Here is a 27,969-nt window from a genome sequence, read left to right as displayed (position 1 = left end):
ATCTGCTCCCAGTTTGTATTCAGTGATACTTGCTTACAGGTATAGGGATTCTTTTAAACTGGGCTTCTCTTCTGTGGCGATGACAGCTGGATTTTGTTATTCCTTGTGCATTTTCAGAAGAATCTTTTTACTAAGTTCTAATCAGTTACCTTCACTGGGGCTGCAAAGATGTAACAGTATTACACAAATGTCACTGAGGGCATAGCTTGGCTTCTAGGGCCTTTATTGGAGGTGATGACAGGTGAGAAGGAAAGAGACCAGCTTGACTCATCGATCCTAATTTGATTTGTAGGGCTGGCAGCTAGAAAAACAGTTTTACTTGTAAACAGAGCATACTTGAGCTGAAAATCAGTCAGAGCCAATAAGCACAGAATGTCACTGTGCCACTTTTGTAGCATCACCGTTCAGAGCAGAACTGCATTTTAAAAACATTTGAACTAGTATTTGAGACATTCACCAATTGCCTGTATAACTGTTGTTTACCAAAGCTGTCAGAGTGATGTTTAAGGAAAATCTGACTGTGGGAGAGCACAGGTGTTACACTGAGGTCCACTCCCACAACTGGTATAACATCTGCTTGCAGTGAAGAATGTCTAGTGACAGGCATGTCATTAAATTATGACACAAATTTATTTAGTTGGCTTTTCTGGCTTGAATAAAATTAGGACAAAGAAATATGCCACTTTGCTGGGGCTCATGTATTTTTTGAAGTAAATAGAAAACTCAAGGCTCTGATAGATCAGAGGTTCATAATAAGGGTTAACTATTCATGTTTGTGGTGGCTTTCAAATATTTACAGGCTGCTCCAAATGTGACTGGCCTCATTAATGATAAAGGGCTAGTTCTCTGAAAGGCTGTTCTTGACCCAGTTGTAATTGCCTTTAATAAACAACATTACAGCTACGTAGACTTGTAAACTATTCACTTACTTGCATACGTTATCTTATTAACAAAGTTGAGACCTTTTCACTCTGCAGATACTGAATATCTGATCAGTCAAATTAGCGGTAGAGCCCTAGTGATAGCAAGTATTGGAGGGAAGAAAACCACATGCTATGCATATGATGGCTTAGACTGCTGGCTGTATTGCCCTCTCCTCTACATACTGTAGTCTATGTGAGGGGAGGACATGGAGTGTGTATGTGTGTATTTTTTATATGGAGAAGCCACACAAAGGTCTTGAAGTTGCGGATGGAGGTATGATAGGATATAATATATTCTGCAAATGAGTATGCAAGCCACTGAAAAATACAAATAGGAAGAGAAAGATGCCCTCACAAAGGAAACCCAAACCTTCAAACGAGCCTGAGTTGAAGGATCATTATATTCATGATCAACCCACTATCACAAAAGGCTTATAAACTCAGGTCAGCATTCACAAACATGTGTATTTCAGTTCAGATCCAGCCTACAGTACATCAGAACAGCTGTTTTGCAAAAGTCTGTCCCAAGATTGTGGAAATCTTTTTCTGACTTTCAACGTGACAAATATTCAGATATCAGCTGAGCTCACAAGACTCCTGCATTTGCGGCTTACTGCCTATGAGAACTGCTTGCAAGATTTTGGCAGCATTGATTCCAAATTTATCCTGGATTAACCCTTTGACCTCCACTCTAGTCTATAAATCTGACCTGAATCTGAACACCAGCTCATTGCCTTTGCAGAGTTTTTTGTTCTCTTTGTTTCACGTCTCTGTTTCAAGAATGCCTTATGTTAAAAGTATAAATAATAGGTTTGCACTTGCTATGAACAAGGGTTGAGTGGAAATGCTTAGTAAAGTTTATTTCAATATAGAGCAAGTAAGCTGAGCATACAAATAATGTACCAGTAAAATACAAATCCAAGTTGTCTGTTGCTCTTGGGTAACTGAAACCCTTCAGTATCATTTTCATGTTAATAGCCTTCTAAATTATCACCATCTTTCAGTAAGTTCTTAGTAGCCCATAACTCTTTCATTTTTGTAGATGACTTTTCCTTTAACAATAACATACTCAATCAATTCTTGATGTCCCCCAAACTGGTAAATCAAGTGCTCCCATCTAAAAAGACAGTAAAACATTTATGTAATATCAATATTTTCACAAAAGCAGATCACATACAGAGCATACATTGAACAAATTGGCCAGCCTGAATCCCCAGAAGCAAGTATTATGTTTTGATCCTTTGTCTCGGTATTATAGTAAGACAGTAAACTACAGATGCACAAATCCGTATAGAATTCCTTGTACTGTTTCCATGTAATAAGTGCTTTCAAAATAGTTGTGGTATTAGGATTTATGAGTATATAATCTTAAAAATCTTGGTCCATATTCTCCACTGGAGTTTATACCTATTGAAAATGAGTGCAAAGTCAGTGTAAAATGCTACTAAAGTACAGGTGTAAGTGACTCCACAAGGTGCAATGCAGTGGCGAATCAGGCCCCTTATGTTAAATTAGGTTTTAAACAACAATTTAAGTACATACCTTGATGAATTAATGATAATGAGATTCCCCTGTTTGCCATTCTCTATGGAGCCATGCATATGGGATCTTCCAAGAGCATAAGCTGCATTAATGGTGGCAGCTGCTAAAGCCTCGTTCATTGACATTTTCATGTTTACACAGGCCAAGTGCATTACCATGGGCTAATACAAAAATAAAGGGGAAAACAGGAGTTACCAATAATGCAAACAGGTCATCTGCCTATTGTGTAATGCTGGGGAGGCTCAAAGCCCCCAAGCAGTCTGACCCAGGTAACTGGTCTCCTGCATCTTGTCCCTTTCAAAACAAGAACTGGGAACAATTACACAGGATGCTCCTTCCTCCTCTGTAACTGGCCAAGACTCCCAAAGCAGATGTGAAAAACGTGAGCCTCTTGACCTGAGAGGCACTTCTGGAGAAAATACTCTGAGTCACATCCTTCGCTGGTGAAATTCATCTAAGCTGAGGACCTGACGCTCTGTCTCGTTATTAAGAAGACTTCCTTTAAGTGAGCAGGAACTACCCGTGTGTTGTGACAGTAGAAGACAGTTAACCATTTTCTGTGCAGTAATATGCATTAAGAATGGCTTACCATTGAATAACAGTACGCATTAGGGTTGAAATCACTGCCAAGAGCAACTATGACCCCTTCTTTTAACATTTTCCTAGCTTGAGGTTGCTTCAGTCTAGGAAAAAAATAGATTTGTCAGTACAGTACATTTAGCTATTACGCTTTGAATTACACCAGGAAAAATTCCATGTATTACTGGGTTTGTATACAGGGTCTAACCAGATTCGCTAATCACTTTGGAAACCAGAAGCCAAATTCTGCTCTCAGCTACCCACCCCATTGATTTTATAGCTGGAATCTGGTACCTTGTGCTTTTGACGCTGCTGTAATTTTGGTGGCAGCCACTCTCAAATTAGTGCAGTGATATAAAAGACCTGCCTCTTTGTTTAGGTGCTGGTGCTCACATTTTTCACTCCTCCTTCCATATTTCTTGGATGCACAGATCTGAGGGAGTAATGTGCTGCTAACAAAGGTCAGACTCCAAGCTTGTTGTCCTATAATTTAGCTGCACAGCTTGGAATCTTTGGACCAACCCCTATGAAGTACCGAACAACTACAATTATCAGTGCAGCCAGTGAGAGCTATCGGGGCCTGATCCTGTGAGGTTCCAAGTACTCCCGGCTACCCTACCCATGAAGTCAAAAGGAGGTGAAGATGTTCAGCACGTTATTGGAGGTACTCCCCACTTCTCAGTATATCAGATCCTTATTCTGGTGCAAAGTGCCTCTCAGGGTCTGGCCTTATATTAGCTAGTCAAATGACTTCCGCAATCCTGAATTTGGCTTCTTGGCAGAATCACAGAGTTTTTGTTTGAGAATGGAAAGGTGATACACAAACAACAATCCAATTCAAATGGTTCTCTGACACAACAAAGGAGCTATTGTTTGGTTTTGATGTTCAGTTCCTTGTTGGTTAATTTAGGATACGTCCACATTGCAATTTGGAGGTTCAGCTGCAGCACGTTCAGGCAAAGATGAGCTACCTTTGATCTAGCCAGCTCAAAGAACAATAGCAGGGAAGCTGTGGCAGCCTGGGCTTGTTGCTCAAGTACATATTCAGGGTTTCAAGTGACTATCCCATGCCACCACCCATGCTGCTGCAGCTTCACTGCTATTTTTAGTGTGTTAGCTCAATCAAAAGCTAGCTTGGGCTCGCCTACCACGCTGCACACACCTCCTCAGTGCAGTCACAGCTCCCAATTGCAGTGTAGACATACACCTGTGGACACAAAGAGGTTGCCCATTTAATTGGTGTTTATGGATCTGTATGTTAAATATCTGTCAAAAGCAACTAGAGCTTTTGAGAAAATACCGGATGTTGCCTGAGTAAAAATTAAACAAAATTGCTAAAATTTTATATGCACCCTTTTCAGCTTGTTAGGCAATAAGTGGTCCATTTCCTCAAGTCATATATAAAATAAACTTTTGCAAATGAGCAAATATACATACTGCAAATAAAATTTGGATTACCGAAAAATCCAGTTAGCAAGGTGACATCTTCAGTTAACGCCTACCTGCTTTAGTTAATGCATCAGATAGGTTAAGACCTATTGTTGATAGGTTGCTGGGGACCTATCTCAGTGCATCTCAGAAATAGGGCATTGACTAGATTTTATGGGACCTCATAGTAAGTAAGATGTGTGGAGGCCCATCTAGCCTCCTTTACGGGTGTGGCCATTGTCCGTGGTCCCTGACTGAGTTAAGGAAGATAAGAACCTTCTGAAATATGAGAATTTTGAGCCAAAAGAATGCTCCTGCTGTTAGTTTTGGCTGTCATATCCAACTTGTCAAAATGGCATTACCTCAGCATGTAGGCAGTGGTTGGTAAAAGGACAGCCGCACACTTGGCACTTGCCATTGCAGCGATGCCTTCATCGCTAATTTCTTCCAGGTGACTTATAGCCTGGGCTCCTAGTTCAGCTCCGAGCTAAATAGATTATCACGAAAGATTTAAGAGAAAAATTACTAACAGATACCAATGAATCACTGAAGCTATGTTCTTACTATCAATCTGCTTGGACAGACAATTCATTAGGATACTACCTAAGGCCTATTTACAAAACACTAATTAAAAAAATTCAGCGTGATCTCTAAAGAATAAGTAATTTTAAGACAAATTTTACTGCAGTAAAGCTTTCATGAAGTTATTAAAGTTATTAACCCTCTTTTAAATGTAATCAAAAGAATCTGGTCAGGCTGATGCCCTGAACAGAGTTGTTAACTGACTCAATGAATATAAACAATTGTACAAGTATGGATAAAATTATAAACAGGTTTTGTGCAGAAGAGAGTTGATGGAAACTGATAGTCTTATGGAAATGGATAAACTGACCTATGCAATTCTAGAGCTACCCACTGTAAAGAATTCTATATTGGGCCAGAGACTGATCTTCTCCAAATACAACAAAATTAAGCTTTGGCAGACTAATGAGGGGGATTAAAAGGACGAAGTATGGACTCTGACGCCCCTTTACAGAATTGCTGTTATTGGCTGCTGCCAGTGGGAATGTCTGTACTGTTGGGAAGATATAAACTGCATGACTGAGGAAAAAATAAATATTTTTTAAAATAGTGCATCAAAACCTATACTTTGACCCTGTTCATTACTGGTACACAGATATCCATCTTTCCTATTGACCTCACTACCAGAGGGATAAGCTAAGTCAATATTTGAAAAGCCAGTAGACAAGTTACCAATAAAGGTCAAGGATTCCACAACTTTAACTCATCAACTTTGCACATTGGTGGTACTTGCGATTTATTTCACAAACTACTTATCATACTTTTCTGGATCAACATATTGATTTGGAATATTGTAAATCTCTCAAAGCATCAGTTCTCCCAAAGGCAAGTCAAAAGCAAAAATGGCTTAAATGCATACAGAATGAAGAATTACCTCTGCAGATTTCATTGGATGGAGTTCATCACCATGGAAGTTAATCTGTAACCCTATCTCTTTTCCAGCCTGAAGAATTCTTCTGGTACAATTCAGATCAAAGACACCTTTCTCACAAAACACATCTATGTTATTAACATGTATTTCACCATTTAGGTTCAGCTCCTTCAGTTTAGGGAGATGGTTATTGATAATGTCATCTGTGGCTTCAGTAGCATTTTTCCCTCTAATGAAAAGAAAATGTTACAAAGACACGGAATGATTTAGTCTTTGACCCTTGTATGTAATTAATGTATGTAATAACTATATTAGTTTTAAAAGGTGTATATACAAAAAAAACCTCAGACATTTAGCATATGACAAAAATACAGTTGACCATATATTTTTTATCTTTGTTGATAATGTTTCTGAACACCACTGAATTTTACTTCAATTGCTGCCTTGTTTTTAAGCCTAATCTATTATTTAAATTTTAAAAACAACAATATTGTAATTCATATAACACAAACATGACTTAATTCTAATATCCTTTTTAAAGGATTATGCTATATCCTCTTATTTGTAAGACAGATTTCTTTAGATGCCCACCAATTTTTTTTGCCCTTTAAAAAAACATTCTTCTATTTTTCTATTTATACATTCTGAACTGCTAAAATTTTATCCTTAAAAGCAACTTGCAGATACTTTTTAAAAAAAACATTAACTCGAGTGGTAGAGACCTGAAATATCAAAGCTAACAGGGGCATTCAGCAAAAAAATGACTTTAAATTTACCCCTCTCTCTCTCTCTCTTTTTAGGTCCTTCACAGTCACAGAGAGCTGGTTTTGTCTTATGGAGGCATTTCAGCAAGGGACTATGCTGCTGTGACTGTCACAACCACTTTGGAATGCCATTGGAGCGTGAAGATTGCCTATAGGAGGTCAGTAATGGCCTTTTTAAAAAAGCTATATAGGGCTTTTTATTTATTTGTACCTTTAAGAGAGAAAAATAATAATGATAGCTACTGAGGCTAAAGACCTACAATGGCATCTCGTCCCTTAATTCAGCCACTGTAAAACAAACAAAAACAACAGTGCACCAGTCCTGTACATATGCTATATATGTTTGATGTTTGGAGTTGTCTGTTGGAGTTTTACAATGGCAGTAATGTCAAGGGGTCAAATTCTGCTCACATTTACAAATGAGGTTGCATGGCTGTGAACCAGAACAGAATCTAGCCTATTGCCTTTCTTTTGTTCACTTGTTGAAATAGTTGTTGGGGTTGATTTGGCTTTTGCCTTGTCCAGCCTTCTCTCTTTTCCTCCTTTGGCTCAGCAGTTTGTGGAGGAAGGTAGATTAAAGATTAACTCTAGAGCCTTTAGAAAAGGGAAGAAAGACAAGTATGATTCCACTCTTTTTGTTCTATTTGCTGTACTACCCCCAAACACATACACTGAAAGACTGCCATCGTTCTAGTAAACAGCATTGGAATTCACTTTCAAAGTGTCTGCCCAGTGTGGAAAATATTGCTGACGCTAAATGTTCAAAAATCATGAGCCAGGCATCCCCAAAATCATGAGATTGACTTAAAAATCGTGATTAAAATAAGATAGTGGATTTTTATTTGCCTTCTGGGTTTTGAGCCTTTATGGTTTTCCAACTTTTTTCTGTAACCGTGAAGGCTGGAAACTTAATAAAAAGAAAAAAGCTGGGAATCTCATGATTCCGGGACCTGGAAAATACCAAATATTGCAAGACTTGCTATAAAAACACAAAATTGGCTACACTGTTGGCGCAAAGAACCTCTGATGACGATTCTGCCATTAGTGGTCATAATTTGTGATGTAATACTACATTAACACAAATGTAGAAACTGGCATGAACATGACTTTTAACAGGATGTTACACAATTGCATTGTAACAGCTACTGTGACAGCTCTAGAACGTTTTAATGAACATTTCTCACTGTCACTAGGTGGTATTATGCCATAGTTTTGCTCTGGATTAAGGAAAATGATTTTGAAATGGTTTAAGGTCTTAAGATTTGTGATAAGGTTTTGATTTGGTTATATTAACCTAAGGAGTGTTATAGGTCTATTTTACATCTGTATAATTAAGAATGATCAAGGAGTGCCTAGAGCAAAGGATAAGTTCTGTTTTATAAGAAAAGTGTATAAAAGTGCAAGGATTTAAATAAAGACAATGGTTTTGAGTATCAGAGGGGTAGCCGTGTTAGTCTGAATCTGTAAAAAGCAACAGAGGGTCCTGTGGCACCTTTAAGACTAGTCTTAAAGGTGCCACAGGACCCTCTGTTGCTTTTTAATGGTTTTGAGGTTAGTTCTTTATCTCTGTTTAAAAGTGTCTATAATTTATACATAACTTCACCTTTTTTGTGGAATATAAGGGTAAAAGAAACATGGCATGAACTGAGATGGACGTCTTGGAAGACAACAGTTTTAACAGCCACTAAAAATCACTTACAGAGTATCCTTTTATGTGTATACAGAGGGTGTAAAGCATTTGAGGTCTGGACCTGAGAAGACCTGCAGAATTCTGGAACTGGAAACTTCTAGAGGCACTGAATTGTAAACAGAACTGAGGAAACTCTTAAGAAGCCAAAACTGTAGGGTGACCAGATGTCCTGTTTTTAAAGGGACAGTCCCGTTTTTTGGGGCTTTTTCTTACATAGGCGCCTATTACCCCTCACCCCCTGTCCATTTTTTTCACAGTTGCTATCTGGTCACCCTACAAAACTGGGTCACCATAGACTGTGCCATGTACTGATTTGGCTTCAGGCAATTAAAAGTTGATGATTTTTTCATTTCTGAAACCCAGGGCTTGATTGATTCTCTTCTGCTTTACAGCAGTGTATCTTCACTGACTTCGTTGAAGTTAGACCTGATTTACATCAGAGAGCAGAATCAGGCCCTGAGGCTGAAACTATGCACATGTTGACAATGAGAGTTCATATCTGCATAACACCTGGTGTACTCTGAGGTAAACTATTGCTGATTAATTTTTACTGCTGCTTGAAATGATTTTGTTAAAAAAAATGTTTTGACAAAAAATGGCACTTTGACCATCTTGGTCAAAATTCTCCAGGTTTAAAAACAAACACCAAAAAACCCATTGAAGAGAAACTGAAAAAAACTGGTTTAAAATTTCTGATTAAAAAAAAATAAAATTACCAAAAAAAACCCCCACCCGTAAAATCTTCTTATGAGAAATTTAAGAACATACTAAACCTAGGAGAAATAGGTTAATCATTGATTAAAGCAGGAGAAACTGACATTAATTTAATGGGAGATGGGTAGGTGCTGTTGTGCAGTGAGCTCTTGGAGGTGCATCATTTTAGGACACTGTTGTACATGATTTCTACAGTTTTATGCATTCTTCTGTTACATGTCTGTTTTTCACCAGGCCCACTTCTCAGTTTGTCAAAATGTGCTACTTTTATTTGTTCAAGACCATTTGTCCAGGACATCTGCTGTCATTCTTTATGACATTAACTCTGTAATATAGTGAAATCTCATAAACCCAGGTAGCTATCTTTTTCACTGGAAATAAAAATAAATTTTGAAAAAAACTACTAAAGGAGAAAGAGTGGGTTGTTTTGTTAATATACTACAATTGGACCTCTCTTGACCTACCAGAATGCATGCTAATAATCTGATTATTTAGATAACCAGAGTGTGCTTTCTGTTGGCAGTAATACCTAAATGCTGGGCTCACACTCACTCATAGGATACAGTGCTTAACTGGTTGAATGGAAGCACATCAAGTTGTTGTTATACCAAAATTTCTGATGATTAAGTATTATAATATTGTTTTCTCTTGGCTGGTTAAAATGAAAAACAGACAGCTTAAGGCTTGATGGCAGTAGCAAATTCAAGCAGAAAGACTTTCTGAAAAGGAGTTCCTGAAAACTTCCATACAGCTTGGCGTGGGTAACCACAAAGGATGGCTACATGCCCATTGGCTGAATCCAGTCGATTTCTGTTTAAAACCTAGTAGTCTGGCCTTTTTCATAACTGACCACCACCACACCAGGACGCTCCCTCACTTACTTCTACGTTCAGTTTAGGAAAGCATTACTTTGTTGAATGCCGTTATTTCTAATACTGTATACTTTGTTGCCATTTTGGGGAGAACAAAAAACGAACCCTCAAAACCACCAAACAAACTGTGTGAGAAAGCCAAATTCTGCTGCAGCCTCCTTCACCCCCCACCTGGCACTGTTGCTCCTCATTTATTTCTGTATAATCTGCCACCAATTCGTAGTTTATTCACTCAGGAGCTGCACTCCTGTTTTATGAAATAATATGCAAGTAATATTGTTTAAAAGAACAAGAAAAAAATAAATCACATTACTTAGGCACAGAATGAGCTCCACAGTACGTAGAGGAAATATTGCTATCCAGTAACTGTCTAGCCTGTTCAATCACCCTGAGCATTTTAAGCTCGGTTTCTAGGTTTAAACCATATCCACTCTTGCATTCGACCAAAGTGGTTCCTGCTCTGAGCATACGCAGCAGTCGGTGTCTGAAAGTACTGAACAGCTCCTCTTCTGAGGCTTTCTGGGTGTGTTCCACAGTAAAATGTATTCCCCCTCCAGCTTGGTGAATATCCATGTAGGAAGCACCTGCCAGCTAAAAACAAAATTCTCTTTTAAACATGAGTATTCTATTCACCGTCTTCAAGGGATTCTGTGAGGTGCATCTGGCCTAATCCACAGTGGAGAGGGGACAGAAAAAAAACCATCCCAGTGATGGAACTATGAGGGGGAAACTTCATAAAGGGATCTTCCTGAAGATTTCCTTCCCCTGAGTCTGGAAGAGGTTACCAGCCCTAGTCTGGCCTGCCATCACAAATTCATTTTCATGGGAAAAAAGGAACTGAAGTGGAGATGAAGTTGATGAGAAAAGGTAACAGGGAAATTCACCCCTGGACCGTGGCCCCTTTGTGCCAGCCAAAGCAATGCAAAGGAATACCCCCATGGCAGGAGCTTCAGAGACAGCTCTATGGACAACTGCACCAACTGGAGCAGCTGGTGTTTTGGGGTGGGCTAGTGACATAGAAATTCTGCCTCACTGCCATTGCACAAGGCACAAGCAAGGGCAGCATATGGGGTTGCCTTAGATCAGATAGGGGACTAAATAGGGAGACAAGTTCCCTGCATCAGTGCTGAATCTGGCCCCCAAAAGAATCTGGCAGTGATGTCATGCTGCAAACAAAAAAAAACAAAAAAAAAAAACCCTATTTCAGTGCTAAAATAAGTACTTCCTCCCAGTTGTGCATTCAGTTGGATTTAACACAGCCTGTTCCGGTAAAAGCCACCAACTAGAAAACTGGGACAAGCGAGTCCATTGTAGGAGGGCAGGACTGTGTTTGATGCTTAGGGTACGTCTATACTTACCTCCGGTTCCGGCGGTAAGCAATCGATCTTCTGGGATCGATTTATCGCGTCTTGTCTAGACGCGATAAATCGATCCCAAATTGATCCCAGAAGTGCTCGCCGTCGAAACCAGTACTCCTGCTCCGCGAGAGGAGTACGCGGAGTCGACGCGGGAGCCTGCCTGCCACGTGTGGACCCGCAGTAAGTTCAAAATAAGGTACTTCGACTTCAGCTACGTTATTCACGTAGCTGAAGTTGCGTATCTTAGTTCGAAGTGGGGGGTTAGTGTGGACCAGCCCTTAGGTTGCACAGAACCATCTCCAGAGATAGAAGAGCTGCAGAAAGGAGTGATGTAATTTAGAACAGTGTTTCTCAACAACCGGTCTGTAGACCGGTGCTGGTCCTGGAGATCTCCCTGATACAGTTTAGGAAGTGAGAAAGCTGGTCCCTGGTACCTAACAGGTTGAGAAACACTGCTTTAGACCATCAAATCCCCTTTCTTAAAGCAGATTTAAAAGCAAAACCTAGAATGCATATCTGCTTGTAACTTGTGTGGTTTTTAAAAAGGGGACATGGGGAAGGAAGGAAGGAAGAAACAAGACACAATGAACTGGACTTTGGCCTACCCAAAGTAGTTATTACTATTGGTTTTGTTGTCTATTTTACCATAGACATGGTTTTACCCAGTAGTTGCCTTACCTGAACATTATCATTTTTTAGCAGACCAGCTTTAGGATTTTGGAGGGGACTCAAGTTAGGATAAAGTCACAGGAGGCCCTTTCACCATGTTGTGATGCCAGGCTGGATCATGATTAAATTATCCCTCCCTGTCTTTCCCTCTCATGGGATCAATTACATAGCAGCTCTCATCTCTCTTTAAACAGCATCACATGACACCCCTATGCACCTTGATCGATTGGGCCATCAGCCCTCACAGAGAGAGAGTGCCCAATCACAACGTGTCATTTGTGTTCTAGCCAGACCCTCAGCCACCCGCTGGCCAGGCTGTCAGTGGCACCAGACGCCCAATTGGCATAGCGCACCACAGCCCAGAGCCCCCAAGCGATCCGCCAGCCTCAGCTTCCCAAGTAGCTGGGATTACACGTGCGTGCCACCGTGCGACTCCCCTATTATTAAATATTAATCATGTTTATTACACTGTTTCCTGTAGGCCAACAGAGAATGGAGCTGCACTGTGCTAGACCCTTTACAAACAGAGTAAGGGACAGTTCCTAACCCGAAGATCTTACAATCTCAGTAACATATAGATAAACAGCCATAAATTAATCCCCCCCCCTTCACCCCCAATTTGAAATCATACACTGATATTCTAAAAACAAAACATGCCACAGAAACAACAAGCACTGCAGAGCTGGAAACATTTTATTCCAAAGCCATTCAGGTGCTCACATTTCCTTCATCCTATATAGACTCGACCAAGTCCACTTGGGATTTCCAACCTCCCCATCCATAATGCAAACTTCTGGCAATCCACCCTAGGCCCTCATCTCTACCCCATACCTCCATTTGGGTTACATCAGAAACAAATTTTAGGTGTATGAGTAAATAAAATAATTTTCACCTTTTAGATTATGTTTTCATTTCTTTAATCCCTTCATTTTCTTTTTCCATTTCCCAATTTCATTCTCATTTCCCTCACTATTATTTTATCTTCCTTTTATAAGTTTTGTTCTCTTTCTTCTGTCTCCCCTATTCCATTTCCCCTCTGCCACTGGATTGCTCTCTCTTTCCTTCTTCCTCTTGCTCCTTGTTTCCCCATCTCTTTTCCTTTGGCTTCAACCCTCCCTCTTTCTCTGTTCTTGGTCTCCATAAGCCGTTACTTCCTCTCCCATCCTAAATTACATATGATGTAACTGATCTTACGTTCCAGAGATGAGAAATAGAAGTGTAGAGAAAGCAGAGATGGTTGTGTATGAAAGCAAATATGATGAGAAAAAAACAACAACTCTGTAATTATGTGAAATTACCTTCATTGCAAACTCATGAACCCTGTCACCAGCCCACACTGGATGGGTATGTGCGTCTACCAAACCTAAAAAAAATCAACAATAATAAAATAAATACATATTGCAAGATTTAATTGTTTGGGAAAAGGAAAAACTTGAGAAAGTGCAAGCATATTAAAGGGACAGTATCAACTGAAGAAAAAACCCATACCACGCCATACTACTTCTGTTTGAAAAATGTTTTTACCTTATATTATTGGAAAAAACACCTCTGATTACTAAAATGAAGATATTCAAGAAAAAAAATATTTTTTCAGGGTGTTTTAGTCTATCTGGTAGCGCTCGGTGTTGTGTTAAACTGTTTCTCCTGTATAATAAGTCTGTCAGTCACTCTCCCATTTTGTTTGTCTGGGTCTTTCGCACAGTAACAGGAGAGAGAGAAACATTTCTTAAAAACAGGAAAATTGGCAGGAGGATTTACAAGGAGGTGTATACCTGAAATAATTTCAACTCACTTCAAAACCACCGACTAGATTTCATGCTGATGTCCCTTTAAAAGTGCAAGCTGCATATACTGGGCTTGATCCTGTGGCACTTATCCTAGCAATAGACCACTGACTTGAATGGGAGCTTTCCCTGTGTAAAGATTGTGAAATTAGTCTGGGTGAGTGCCAGAGTCCGTGTCAGAGAACACATGTCCAGCAGCTTAAATGCCAGTTCATAAATACAAGACACTTGATTTACTTTACACTGTGTACAATTTTCAGAAGCACCTAAGTCCCATTGACTTTGACCCAAATCACCAGTCTGTGTGCAGGGTGGGGAGAGTAGGCTTCATGAGTAGACAGGGAGGGGAACAAAAAGGGTGGGGAATTTGTGGAGCTTTGACTCTGCCACTTCAACATGCCAACCAGCTCACCTGAGCTAGTGTGGAGTGGGAAGTAACTTGTTATTGGAATAGGAGAGTAGTGGATAATTAACCATTGGAATAATTTACCAAGAGTTGTGGTGGACTCTCCATCACTGGCAATTTTAAAATCCAGACTGGGTGTTTTTCTAAAAGTATGTTCTAGTTCAAACAGGAATTAATTCAGGGAAATTCTATGGCCTGTGTTACACAAGAGGTCAGACTGGATGATCATGATGGTCCCTTTTGCCCTTATAATCTACGGATCCTCATCAGATTCCTTTCCCCCAGAGCGAGAGGGAAGCCAGGAATAGCCCTGTGTGACCCTTTATAGTCACAATTACCTGCTTGGACTGTTCCAGGACAGGGTGAGGGATGGAAATAGCTACTTACTCAGGGCTCCAGGTGAAGTGCCAATCTAGGTCTTAAGGTATTACATAAAAGAGATGTTCATAGTATTTTATATCTGGGCACTTTACAAAAGTTAAAATAACAGTGAAAACAAATAGGTGGCCGAGAGAGAGCCAGTCACTCTACCAAACAAAAAATTGGCCAACAGAAGAATAAATAACCCAAGGAGAAAGAACAGCTGAAAATGACAAGTAAACAGGCCCAAGTGAATAGACTTTTCAACAAGCATTGTAGATGGCCAGAGAAGTAGTCTAAGGGGCCTTCTCAGAGTTGCATCGAATTGGTCTCTGAACCACGGGGGCCCAGCCCTTCATCTGATTCAAGCTGAACCTCCGGAGGGAGAGCAAAGGCACTGTAAATGGTCTCAACTGCCTGGGGATGATGTGAAGGAAGGGGTTAGCTGCTCAAATATCAAGGGCATAACTTATGTATGGCTTGCACTATACAAAGAAAAGAAGCTTGGGGAGTGTTGGAGTAACTGAGGAACCTGTACTTTGTCGATACACATGGTTAGCCATTCTGATTTGCACCATTAACATGAAGAAAACACACCAACCTGGCAATATGCATTTCCCAGAACAGTCAATAATTTTTTCAAATGATGCTTCTGAAAATTGCCGGCGAATAGCATCTGCATGGCCTACAGCTTTTACACAGCCATCTCTGCAAAAACAAACAGTGCACAAACAAGCCTGAGTGAGTTTGTTTAAAAAGCAAACTCAGCAAGTTGTATTTAGGAGCTCCTGAAGCATCACCCTTTCAGAGATGTGATGGAGTCATTGTTTGCAGGACTCTGAAAATGGACACGGAAGATTGTTTGTTTGCTAATCATGTGGATGCCTTGAGATCTATGAGGAAATCCAGTGGACCTCAAGGTGTCTGTGAAGCCTGGGCCATCCCCATGCCCTGCCAGCATTGTTCCCTTAGGATGATAAGTTGTGGGCCCTTTCTGTTTATGAAGTAATATCTGTATGTATCCTGTAACTCAAAGGCAAATGCCAATGTATTCATTAGCTCAGTGTACTCTTATTACCAAAGCAACAGCATCCTCAAGTTATTCTTATGTTACTGAAATAAGAATGTAAGAAGAAAAAAATAGCCGTACCAGGTCAGACCAATGGACCATCTAACCCAGTATCCTGTCTTCCATATTTATGTATATTATAACACAGAGAGAGAAAATATATTTTAAATATGACCAAAAAATTGATTTTCTTTTTGCCACAAGAGAATTAATTAACTGACGCTTTTAGTTTGGCAACAAAATTGTATATTACATGTAAGATTTAAGGCCTTGGTCTAATGTCATTTTCCATTACGGATTTTTTTAGTATAATTGAATGTCACATTGCAGTTCCCTTATTCCAATCTCCATGCATGAATTTAGTGGTATTCTTGCCTTGAAAATGCTGTGACCATTACAGGAATCTTACCAACTGTACCAAGACGGTGCGCAGTCCCAAAAGTGAGAGAAGAAAAAACAGCAACAGTAGAGGGTATGTAGTTAGTTTTTCCTCTCTCTACATTTGGTGCATATGTGACAGCTCTGCTCAGGCAGCTGTAATTTGCTGAGCTGGCAGCTCTGAAGCACATTACCTGGGGTCTTATGCAATTTGGCCAATTACAAAGGTTACATTTTTCACTTGGATGAGCAATTTTATATCAATACATTTTTCTTCCTCATCAGACATTCAGGTCTTCACTATTTTCCACCCAATTAGTCAAACATACTAATTTTGACCATTGCAAGACACTCCCCTTCCCCCCGCCAAATCTCACTCAATAACTGAACTTTCCATTTTTTGGACAGAATTTCATGGCCACAAGAATAGCAATACTGGGTCAGACTAATGGTCCCTCTAGCCTAATATCCTGTCTTCTGACAGTTGCTGGTGGCAGATGCTTCAGAGTGAATGAACAGAACAGGGCAATTTATCAAGTGATCCATCCCCTGTCATCCAGTCCCAGCTTCTGGCAGTCAGATGTTTAGGGACACCCAGAGCATGGGGTTGCATCTCTGCCCACCTTGGCTAATAGCCATGGACAGACCTGTCCTCCATGAATTCATTTAATTCTTTTCTAAGCCTAGTTATAATTTTGACCTTCACAACATACACAGGCAATGAGTTCCACAGGTTGACTGTGCATTGTATGAAGAAATACTTCCTTATGTTTGTTTTAAACCTGCTCCCTATTAATTTCATTGGCTGACTCCTAGTTCTTGTGTTATGTGAAGGGGTAAATAACACTTCCCTATTCACTTTCTCACACCATTCATGATTTTATAGACCTCTATCATATCCCCCCTTAGTTGTCTCTTTTCTTAGCTGAAAAATCCCAGTCTTTCTCATCTCTCCTCATATGGAAACTGTTCCATACCCCGAGTGATTTTTGTTGCCTTTCTCTGTACCTTTTCCATTTCTAATATATCTTTTTTGAGATGGGAAGACCAGAACTGCACAAAGTATTCAAGGTTTGAGCATACCATGGATTTATATAGTTGCATTATGATACTTTTTTGTCTTATTTTCTATCCCTTTCTTAATGATTCCCAACATTCTGTTAGCTTTTTTGATTGCTGCTACACATTGAGTGGATGTTTTCAGAGAACTATCCAAGATGACTCCAAGATCTCTTTTTTGAGTGGTAACAGCTAATTTAGACCCCCACCATTTTGTATGTATAGTTGGGATTATGGTTTCCAATGTGCATTACTTTGCATTTATCAACTCTGAATTTCATCTGCTATTTTGTTGCCCAGTTTTGTGAGCTTTGAAACTCTTTGCCGTCAGCTTTGGACTTAACTATCTTGAGTTATTTTGTATTGTCTGCAGACTTTGCCACCTCACTGTTTACTCCCTTTTCCAGATCATGTATGAATATGTTGAACAGTACCGTTCCCGTGCAGACCCTTGGGGGACCCTGCTATTTACCTCTCTCCACTGTGAAAACTGACCATTTATTCCTATCCTTTGTTTCCACTCTATTAACCAGTTATTGATACATGAGGGGACCTTCCCTCTTATCCCATGACTACTTACTTTCCTTAAGAGCCTTTGGTGAGGGACATTGTCAAAGGCTTTCAGAAAGTCCCAATACACTATAATAACTCGATTACTCATGTTCACGTGCTTGTTGACCCTCCTCAGATAGTTCTAATAGATTTGTGAGGCATGATTTCCCTTGACTCTTCCCAACATACTGTGTTCATCTATGTGTCTGATAATTCTGTTCTTTACTAAAGTTTCAACCAATTTGCCTAGAACTGAAGTTAGGCTTACCAGCCTGTAATTGACAGGATTGCCTCTGGAGCCTTTTTAAAAAATCAGCATGACATTAGCTATCTGCTAGTCATCTGGTGCAGAAGCTAATTTAAGCAATAGGTTACATACCACAGTTAGTAGTTCTGCAATTTTATATTTGAGTTCCTTCAGAACTCTTGGGTGAACCCCATCTGGATCTTGTCACTTATTACTGTTTAATTTATCAATTTGTTCCAAAACCTCCTCTACCGACACCTTAATCTGGGACAATTCCTCAGATCTCTCATTAAAAAGAATGGCTCAGTTGTGGGAATTTCCCTCACATCCTCTGCAGGATGTGAAGACTGATGCGAAGATACTGATATGAAGATACTGATGTGAAGACTGATGCAGGATGAAGACTGATGCAAAGAATGAATTTAGCCTTGTCTTCCTTGAGTGCTCCTTTAGCACCTTGATCATCCAGTGCTTCCACTCACTGTTTGGCAGGCTCATACTTTTGATGTACTTAAAAACATTTTACTGTTAGTGTTTGTGTCTTTTGCTAGTTGCTCCTCAAATTCTTTTTTGGCCTGGCTGATAATACTTTCACACTTAACTTGCCGGAGTTTATGCTCTTTTCTATTTTCCTCAGTAAAATTTGACTTTCAATTTTGAAAGGATGTCTTTTTGTCTATGATTGCCTCTTTTACTCCGTTTGGCCATGGTGGAGGAGTGTTTTTTATTATTCTTTTACTATTGTTTTTAATTTGGAGTATACATCTAGTTTGAGCCTTTATTACAGTGTTTTGAAAAAAATTTCATGCAGTTTGCGGGCATTTAACTCTTGTGACTGTTCCTTTTAATTTCTTTTTAACTAGCTTCCTCATTTTTGTGTAGTTCCCAATTTTGAAGTTGAATGCTACTGTGGTGGGCTTCTTTGGTATTCTCTCCTCTCCCCTCCCCCCGGATGTCAAATTTAATTACATTTTGGTCGCTATTATCGAGTGGTTCAGCTATATTCACCTCTTGGACCTAACATGTGGGCCACTTAGGACTAAATCAAGAATTGCGTCTCCCCTTGTGGGTTCTAGGACTAGCTGCTCCAAGAAGCAGTAATAAATAGTGTCCAGAGATTTTATCTTTGAACCCCTTCCAGAGGTGACGTGTTCCCAGTTGTTATGGGAGTAGTTTAAATCCCCGATTATTATTGGGTTTTCTGTTTTTACAGCCTCTCTAATTTACCTAAGCATTTCACAAGCACCATCACCATCCTCGTCAGGCGGTCATTACCTGAGGTACATTCCTACCACTATACTCTGATTATTGAAGCATAGAATTTCCATCCAGAGAGATTCTATGGTACTGTTTGATTCATTTAAGATTTTTAGTATATTTGACTCTATGCTTTCTTTCACATATAGTGCCACTCCCCCACCAGTGCAACCTACTGTGTCATTCATATATATTTTGTACTCTGGTATTACTATGTCCTATTGACTATCGTCTTTCCATCAAGTTTCTGTGGCGCCTAATCTGTCACTATCCTCATTTAATACCCTGGTATTCAAGTTCACCCATATTAGTATTTAGACTTCTCATATTTGTATACAAGCATTATAAAATTTGTCAATATTTGGTTGTCTGCCTTCATGTGATGTAATTGAATGGGACTCGCTTTCCTTTGACTGTTTCTTTTCAGTTCCTATCTGTACTTTATCAACTTCTAACGTCTCCTCTTTACTAGGACATAGAATATCCCCTTCAACTAATCCTACCTTAAGGGATGTGTCCATCCCAACAGTGTGCTCCTCCACACCTGTCAGCTTTCCCCTAACCTTCAGTTTAAAAACTCCTCTACAACCTTTTTAGTTTTACATGCCAGCAATCTGATTTTGTTTTGGTTTATGTGGATCCCATGTGCCTGTATTCACTCCTCCTTTTCCAAAACATTCCCCAGTTCCTAATAAACATAAATCCCTCCTCTGAACACTATTGTCTCATCCATACATTGAAACCCTGAGTTCTGCCTGTCTAACTACCTCTGCATGAGGAACTGAGAGCATTTCAGAGAAATTGTGGTCCTGAACTTTAATCTGTTTCCTAGCATCCTAAATTTGGCCTTCAGGACCTTTCTCCAACCTTTCTCCTACCTTTCCCTATGTCACTGGTGCCTACATGTACTGTGACCACCAGCTTCTCCCCAGTACTGCCCATAAGTCTATCTACATGTCTCGAGAGGTTTGCACCTAGGTGGCAATTTACCACGAAGTTTTGCCAGTCTCAGAAACCCAACTATCTATATTTCTAATAATCAAATCCCCCAATATTCTTACCTGTCTCTTCCTAATACAAGGGTTTCCCTCCCTCGGAGGGGTATCCTCAGTGCGAGAGGATACCATAACATCATTTGGAAGGAGCATTCAACTACGGGATCATTTCCCTCCAGAGAATAATCACATTAATTATGCTTAATGATTAACAGTAGTTTTTATTTTCTTTCAGCTAACTAAAACTACTGCACTGTTGTGGGTTAGCAAACGTACAGCATCCCTTCAGTCAGTAACTGCAGAGCATTCGTGTCCTCACGAAGAACTATGCTGCCATTGCCTCCCTGCCTACACCTGAAGGGTACACTTGCCCCCTTGGAGGATGTATATACAGCATGGAGTGGAATCTGCAAGAGTTGGTGTATTTAAGGATAGCTTTCACACCCACACGGATTTTCCTGTAGGTTTGGTTAGGGATGATACCAGGAAGAATAGACTTTCCTTGGCCAAACACTGGCCATTGAATTCCACTCCCCCATAATTATGTGGTATTTTAGAGAAGGGGCTTCCATGGGCTTTGGAGGTGATGGGGCAATTCTACATAGGCAATTCAACTCGCACAAAACCAAACACCCTTGCCCCACCCTCTGCCCTGCCCCTCCTTTGAGGCCCCACCCTTTCTCTGAGGCCCCGCTCCCTCCATCCCCCCTCCCTCTGTCACTCACTCTCCCCTCCGTCCCTCACTCATTTTCACCGGGCAAGGGCAGAGGGTTGGGGTGTGGGAGGGGGTGAGGGTGAGGGTTCCGGCTGGGGGTGTGGGCTTTGGGGTGGGCCCAGGGATGAGGGGTTTGGGGTGCAGGAGCGTGCTGTGGGCTGGGACCAAGGGGTTCAGAGGGTGGGAGAGGGATCAGGGCTGGGGCAGGGGATTGGGATGTGGGAGGGGGATCAGGGGTGCAAGCTCCCGACAATGCTTACCTCAAGCAGCTCCCGGAAGTAGCGGCATTTCCCCCCTCCAGCTCCTATGTGGAGCTGTGGCCAGGTGGCTCTGCGGGCTGCCCTATCAGCAGGCGCTGCCCCCGCAGCTCCCATTGGCTGCGGTTCCTGACCAATGGGAGCTGCAGAGCCAGCACTTGGGGCAGGGGCAGCACGCAGAGCCCCCTGCCTGCCCCTACATGTAGGAGCTGGAGGGAGGATAGGTCGCTGCTTCTGGGAGCCACGCAGCATGCGGAATGATGGCAGGCAGGGAGCCTGCCTTAGGCCCGCTGCGCCGCCGACCGAACTTTTAATGGCCCAGTCAGCAGAGCTGACTGAAGCCACCAGGGTCCCTTTTTGACCGGGGTTCTGGTCGAAAACGGAATACCTGGCAACCCTAATTCTACACTGTCTCCTCTCCCTCCAACAATTTTAGAGCCACTGGAGTAAAAGACTAGAGACTCATCACAGACATCTGTGTAATACACAGTAGCAGTTTAAAAAGGCAAATAGGATGAATGGGAGCATTTTAAAAAGGGAAAGAAAATAATGTAATATTGAAAACAATGGTACATCCTGATTTAAATTACTTTATTGAGTTCAGGTTACTTCGCTTAAAGTTAAAGCAGAGAATGAAAACGTCCAGAGAGGGCAGAAAGTGTGGTCAGTGACATGACAGGACTTGCCTAGAAAGACTAGTCTGAAAAAGAGAATAGTTAGCGGGATGTTGACTGAGGTAGTCAAAATTATGAAAGATTAATTTAAAACTAATCATAATCTCCTTTTCACCCTGTTGTATAGTCTGAGACAAAAATAAATCAACACCAAGGGGAAAATAAAATCAATACTGATGGTTAAAAAATTAGAAGAAAAAATATGATTGATTTCAACATTGTCAACAAACAAGCTGACATGTTTTCTTTTAATAGTCTTAAGAGCCAGATCCTTGATATTAAATAATCCAAGCCCTGAATAAATAATAACAGAATCCAGTAATCTCTTCAAACATTTTTTGTATCCTAGTCACAACAAAACATCCCAAACAGAAGACAACATCATAAGTTTTACAGCACACACAATAGCCAATTATTTTTATGTAAAAAGTATACACTCAGAGTCTAGACAGACTGGAGATACACTTTTTATGAACTATACAGCAAATATTTTAGGCCACTTTAAAATATTGTTCCACTTTTATGCAACTTTGTATTGTTGCTCACCTACTATGGGGGTGGGGGACACGTTAGAACCTAGACAGCGAGGTTGCAACAATTCAATTTGTAACATTTATAAAGATGTTTAATTACATTTTGAGATTTTCAAAGGCAGGTTTTCATCTTGTCAGACTATCAGTGTGACCTGGTTTGTCAAAGAAAAGTTAGCAATACAACTGACTTACAAAGTTAAAATATACATTCTATTTCTTTCACTACTATCAAGACTTTTTTTGAGTCCAGTGTTGCGGAGTATTGGGGGACTCAGGGCCCTGCACCCCCGGCTTCCTGCGATTCACCATGACTCTCAGCCAGCCAGTAAAGCAGAAGGTTTATTTGGATGACAGGAATACAGTCCAAGACAGGTCTTGCAGGCACAGACAACAGGGCCCCCCTCAGTTAGGTCCAGCTTGGGGTCCCAGGGCATGCCAGCCCACCCCCCTTTGGGGGGTCAGAGCCATCTCTGCCCCCCAGCCATCTCTCCAGCCTCCTTCTAGCCTGCTTCCCGCACTCTCCTTTTGCGACCCCTCCCACAGCCTTTGTTCAGTTTCCCGGGCTAAGGAGTCACCTCACCTTCAACCCCTTCCTGGGTTCTCATGTTACACACTCAGGTATGCGCCCTCGGGCGCCCTCGGGCAGATCCCATCCTGCAATGCAGACTATCCCAGCACACTCCCCTGTCAGCATTCACAGACCACCGTGAGAACAGGCCCAGTTCGTCACATCGCTCCCCCCTTCGAGACCGAACTGAGCAGGGTCACTTTAGCCAGTGACCCGGGGAAGTTCGAACCTACCCCCGTTCCCATGGATGCCCCCGCATCCCTCCCATTCCTTGGTGAGAATTACACCAGGCCCCTCCAGTTTCACGCTCCCCCTTAGGTTGGGGTTGCTTGATGGCACTCGCAGTTCGCATGTGGGAAGGTTTATGCAGCCTGCGCCCTTTTCCCACCCCCATACCTCTGGGGCTCCAACTGGGCTGTGGTCTTCTCCCAGCGCTCCAGTCTGGAGGTCTGTGCTTTGGGCTCTCTTGGTTTAGAGCCGCCCTTTTTACCTTGGCCACCCTCCGAAAAGGCTCCTCTATGCTGGGCAAGGGTCCTAAAGCTGTTTTCCCCTTGTCCCAGGCCTTCCTCCCCCTCTGACAGGGGTCACAGGATCCGCAGTACTGTCGGACAGTAACAAAGACCCCAGGCCAGTAAAAGCTCCGTAGCAGCCTCTGCTGGGTACGCCAGGTTCCCTGGTGCCCTGAGAGGGGAATGTCATGGGCCCGGCACAGCAGCTTGTGGCGAAACTTCTGGGGAACCACCAGCTGCCTCCTGATCCCCCACGACTCCACTTCCCCCGGGGGAGCCCACTCTCGGTACAGGAACCCCTTCTCCCACAGGAACCTCTCCTTGCATCCTCTCCTCATGGTCTGTACCACACTGAGGTCAGCCAGGCCCCTTAGCTTCCGCAGGGAGGGGTCCTTCTGCAATTCGGCCTGGAACTCGGCGGCTGGGGAAGGGATGGGGACCTGCTCCCTCTCGTCGGCTGGGTCGGAAGCCCCAGCCACCCCGTGGCCTGTCCTTGGGTGTTCCCTCCCCACCCGGGAAGGGTTCGGTGCCTCCGGTGGGACATCCTTCCCAAGGTCAGGGCGTAGTGCCCCTCGCCGGCTCTGGCTACGGGTCACGACTAAGGCGGTCTGGGGGCTGCTTGGCCAGTCCTCTAGGTCCCCCCCCATCAACACCTCAGTGGGCAAATGGTGGTGCACTCCCACGTCCTTGGGGCCCTCCTTGGCCCCCCATTTCAGGTGTACCCTCGCTACGGGAACCTTGAATGGGGTCCCGCCCACCCCGGTCAGGGTCAGGAAGGTGTTGGGCACCACCCGATCTGGGGCCACCACCTCGGGCCGGGCCAGTGTCACCTCTGCGCCCGTGTCCCAGTATCCATAAACTTTCTTCCCATCCACCTCCAGGGGAACAAGGCACTCGCTCCGCAGGGACAGCCCCGCGCCAACCCTGTAAACGGAGAACTTTGAATCCGGAGCATCTGGCCCCCCAGAGAAGCTGGCCGGGGGCCCTTCTCTCTCTTGAGCAGTTGATAAGCTGCCAGCCCCTCTCGCGTGGGAAGCCGGCCCCTCGTCCGTCTGGGCCTCTACCAAGTTAACCCGGTGCGGGTTCGGTCTGCTCAGTCTGTCCTTGAGCTTGGGGCACTGGGCCCGAACGTGGCCTCTTCGGCCGCAGTAATAGCAGCTCAGGTCCCGTGGGTCCCCTCGAGCCGGTCGGTTGTCCCTGATGCTGGGCCTTCCCCGTGGGAGGGGATTCCCCATATTCCCCCTTTGGGAGGTCCCAGGGTGACTCTCTCTCTGCATCGCGGCGGGCCTGTTCCTTTGGGGCTCCTCCCTGCCACCCCCTGACCGGCTCTTTACAAACTCATCAGCCAGCTGCCCGGCGTGTCGCGGGTTCTCTGGCTTTCTGTCCACCAACCACAGCCTCAGGTCGGATGGGCACCGCTCATACAGTTGCTCCAGTACCAGCAGTTTAATCAGGTCCTCCTTCGTCTGGGCCCCACCAGCCCACTTGCTGGCGTATCTTTCCATGCGGACGGCTAGTTGCAGATATGAGATCTCAGGGGTTTTATCTTGACTCCGGAACCTTTCCCGGTACATCTCAGGAGTCAGCCCAAACTCTCGTAGCAGGGCCTTTTTGAATAGTTCGTAGTCCCCTTTCTCTGCCTCTCCCAGTTGGCGGTACAATGCCACGGATTTGGGGTCCAGTAAGGGGGTAAGGACCCGGAGTCTGTCCGCGGGATCCACCCGGTGCAGCTCGCAGGCCGTCTCAAAGGCCTCCAGGAAGTCATCCATGTCCTCCCCCTCCTTGTATGGGGCCATGATGCACTTATCAAAGCTCCGTGCAGTCCTGGGTCCTCCCTCACTCACCGCAGCCGGGGGTTCGCTGCCCTTCAATCTCGCCAGTTCCAGGTCATGCTGACGCTGTCTCTCATTCTCCTGTCTCTGTCTCTCATTCTCCTCCCGTTCCTGCTGACGCTGTCTCTCTTTCTCCTCCCGTTCACGCTGATGCTGTCTCTCTTTCTCCTCCCGTTCATGCTGTCTCTGTCTCTCTTTCTCCTCCCGTTCATGCTGTCTCTGTTGTTCACGATCCTCCAGCTCTCTCAGTTTTAGCTCTTTCTCCCATTCCAGCCAATTCCGCTCCCCGGATGCCGAACGTCGCCGGGAGGATCCTCTGCTGGCCGGCGAGCTTCGCCGGGGGGACCCCCTGCTGGCCGGGGGGGCCACGGCGCCTTCGGTATTTGCTGGGCTCCTCCCCACCCTTCCCCTAGGCATAGGAAGGAGGGGTCTCGGGACGCCCTCAGCAGCCGGCTGACCACTCCCAGCTGGGACAGACACTGGTGCCTGCGCTGCATTTGCCAGGCTGCTTCCCTGAGACACAGGGATCAGTTCATTCGCGCGATCTTCTGCCTCCAGCTGGGCAATGAGCTGTTCTTTGGTGAGCCTCCCAATGCGCAGCCGCCTCTGCTTGCACAGCTCCACCAGGTCGCTCTTAAGCCGCTTGGCATACATCTTCCTGCTGGCCACTCACCGGCCTGTGTGCTCACAGCTCCCCACAGTTCCCAGGGGGCCCCCTAGTGTGCCAGCCCTTCTCGAGGTCACCACCTCTCTGCCAGGGTCGAGCTGCAGACTCCTCCGCCCCTGGGACCACTCGCGATCCCCTCGGGGGACCCTGTTACTGCAAAAGTCCTTCTCGCTGGTCACACACTCCCAGGGGTAATAACCGTCTCTCTCTCACTCTTCAGCGCGCCTGGTCCCCGTCAATCCCCCTTCGTTTTACTGCTCCCCAGTCACTTACTGCAGGAAGCGCCGTCCACGGGGTGCAGTAGATCCCGCCGCTGCCACCAGTTGTTGCGGAGTATTGGGGGACTCAGGGCCCTGCACCCCCGGCGTCCCGAGATTCACTGTGACTCTCAGCCAGCCAGTAAAGCAGAAGGTTTATTTGGATGACAGGAATACAGTCCAAGACAGGTCTTGCAGGCACAGACAACAGGGCCCCCCTCAGTTAGGTCCAGCTTGGGGTCCCAGGGCATGCCAGCCCACCCCCCTTTGGGGGGTCAGAGCCATCTCTGCCCCCAGCCATCTCTCCAGCCTCCTTCTAGCCTGCTTCCCGCACTCTCCTTTTGCGACCCCTCCCACAGCCTTTGTTCAGTTTCCCGGGCTAAGGAGTCACCTCACCTTCAACCCCTTCCTGGGTTCTCATGTTACACACTCAGGTATGCGCCCTCGGGCAGATCCCATCCTGCAATGCAGACTATCCCAGCACACTCCCCTGTCAGCATTCACAGACCACCGTGAGAACAGGCCCAGTTCGTCACATCCAGACTTTTAAATTATCTTACAAGCTATGCTTTTTTAAATTTCTCTTTACAAAATTTCACAGATCTTTCAGAATTTTTTAAATGTCATCTTGGATCTAGTTACAAATTTTGGTTTACTCCATACTGACGTGTAGATGATTGTTCCTCTTATAACACTACCTTTTATGTTGGCTTTAAGGTCCTGATCCTGTAAAGTCTTACTTGCATACTTAATTTTACACACTGAGTAAAGACTTCAGTGGGTCTACTCCTGCATAAAGTTAACTATGTGCTTAAGTTTTTGTAGGACAGAGGCTAAATCATTTTCGAAGTATCAAGAATATAATTATTCCAGAATTTACATTACTTTTCAGCATACTTGTTTAAAAAGAGTTTGTGGGTCCTGTCCCACCTTCAGCACTCTGACACTTAAGTTTTAGGCATAGCAACTTAAATCACAAGTGTGTTGGCACACTTAAGCCAACGCTTGTCCTTTAAAAACAACAAAGTAACTTTTGTTTCTCAACTGGAATCTCCTTGATTAAAAAGCTAAGATTCTGGATTCCAGTCTGCAGTTTTTCTTCTCAGCAGACTTAGTCCACAACACGAAGAATAACATATTTTTCCTTATTTTCAGCAACAAGCAATGAGTAAGCATTTGGGAATATTTTATTGTGGATCTAGATAAAAAGACACCTTTTCAATGGAATCATAGTAATTCTAATGGCACTTGTGGCATCTGATCACTCCAAAATGCCAGGTCGCTGTCTGAACTGAAGGCGAGCCTCCAGAACTGAAGAATTTGCCTTTTAAAAAGAGGTAAGGAATAACTTTATTTTCTGATTTCAGAGTAGCAGCCGTGTTAGTCTGTATCCGCAAAAAGAAGAACAGGAGTACTTGTGGCACCTGGGCTCCCAGGAATGCGGAGAGCAGATCTGGCTGAATCACGCCAGGTGCCTGTTCAGGGCCGAGCCTTGCCGGGGGCTCAGGGGACACGCGCACAGAGCAGACTTACTTGCCGATCACCACGCTGGCGTTGTCCAGCACGGCCAGGTTTTGCATGCCCGCCTGCAGCAGGTACTTCTCGCCTTTGGTGCAGATGAGCACCAGCTGCTGGGCGTTGTGCAGCAAGAGCCTGTGCTCGCCAGCCATGTCGGGGCAGCGACAGCGGCAGCCCCCCAGGCCCTGGATCTGCACAGCAGCCGCAGCCAGAGGCCAGGAGCAGCCCAGTGAACTGGAGGGGGGTGAACCCCGCGCTCAGCTCAAAGTCTCCTGGGCAGCGGCCGAGCGCGGGGCAGCGCTGGCAATGAAGTTTCTTGGCTGGATTCTTGCCACCCGGA

General features: G+C 43.7%; 1 protein-coding gene across 1 annotated transcript; it reads right to left on the bottom strand.

Moving 5' to 3' along the window:
* Positions 1-1,757: 1,757 nt before the first annotated feature.
* Positions 1,758-27,969, bottom strand: AMDHD1 (amidohydrolase domain containing 1). The gene is made up of 9 exons (XM_054028441.1): positions 27,645-27,969; positions 15,144-15,250; positions 13,291-13,355; positions 10,279-10,556; positions 5,929-6,154; positions 4,835-4,959; positions 3,055-3,148; positions 2,466-2,626; positions 1,758-2,040 (listed from the first exon to the last, which is right to left on the bottom strand). The coding sequence occupies exons 1-9, from the start codon at positions 27,779-27,781 to the stop codon at positions 1,935-1,937; spliced, it is 1,299 nt and encodes a 432-aa protein (XP_053884416.1). The 5' UTR covers positions 27,782-27,969; the 3' UTR covers positions 1,758-1,934.

This window comes from Malaclemys terrapin, chromosome 1, assembly GCF_027887155.1.
Source record: "Malaclemys terrapin pileata isolate rMalTer1 chromosome 1, rMalTer1.hap1, whole genome shotgun sequence".
NCBI classification, from domain to species: Eukaryota; Metazoa; Chordata; order Testudines; family Emydidae; genus Malaclemys; species Malaclemys terrapin.
This window is presented reverse-complemented; position numbering and strand designations above follow the sequence as displayed.

Excerpts from the sequence above, each read along its gene's own strand:
- AMDHD1 (XM_054028441.1), bottom strand. The coding sequence starts at position 27,781 with ATGGCTGGCGAGCACAGGCTCTTGCTGCACAACGCCCAGCAGCTGGTG. Across the intron at positions 3,149-4,834 it reads ACCACTGCCTACATGCTGAG|ACTGAAGCAACCTCAAGCTA; the intron begins GTAATGCCATTT and ends TTTTTTTCCTAG. Across the intron at positions 2,627-3,054 it reads ATGCGTACTGTTATTCAATG|CCCATGGTAATGCACTTGGC; the intron begins GTAAGCCATTCT and ends TTTTTGTATTAG.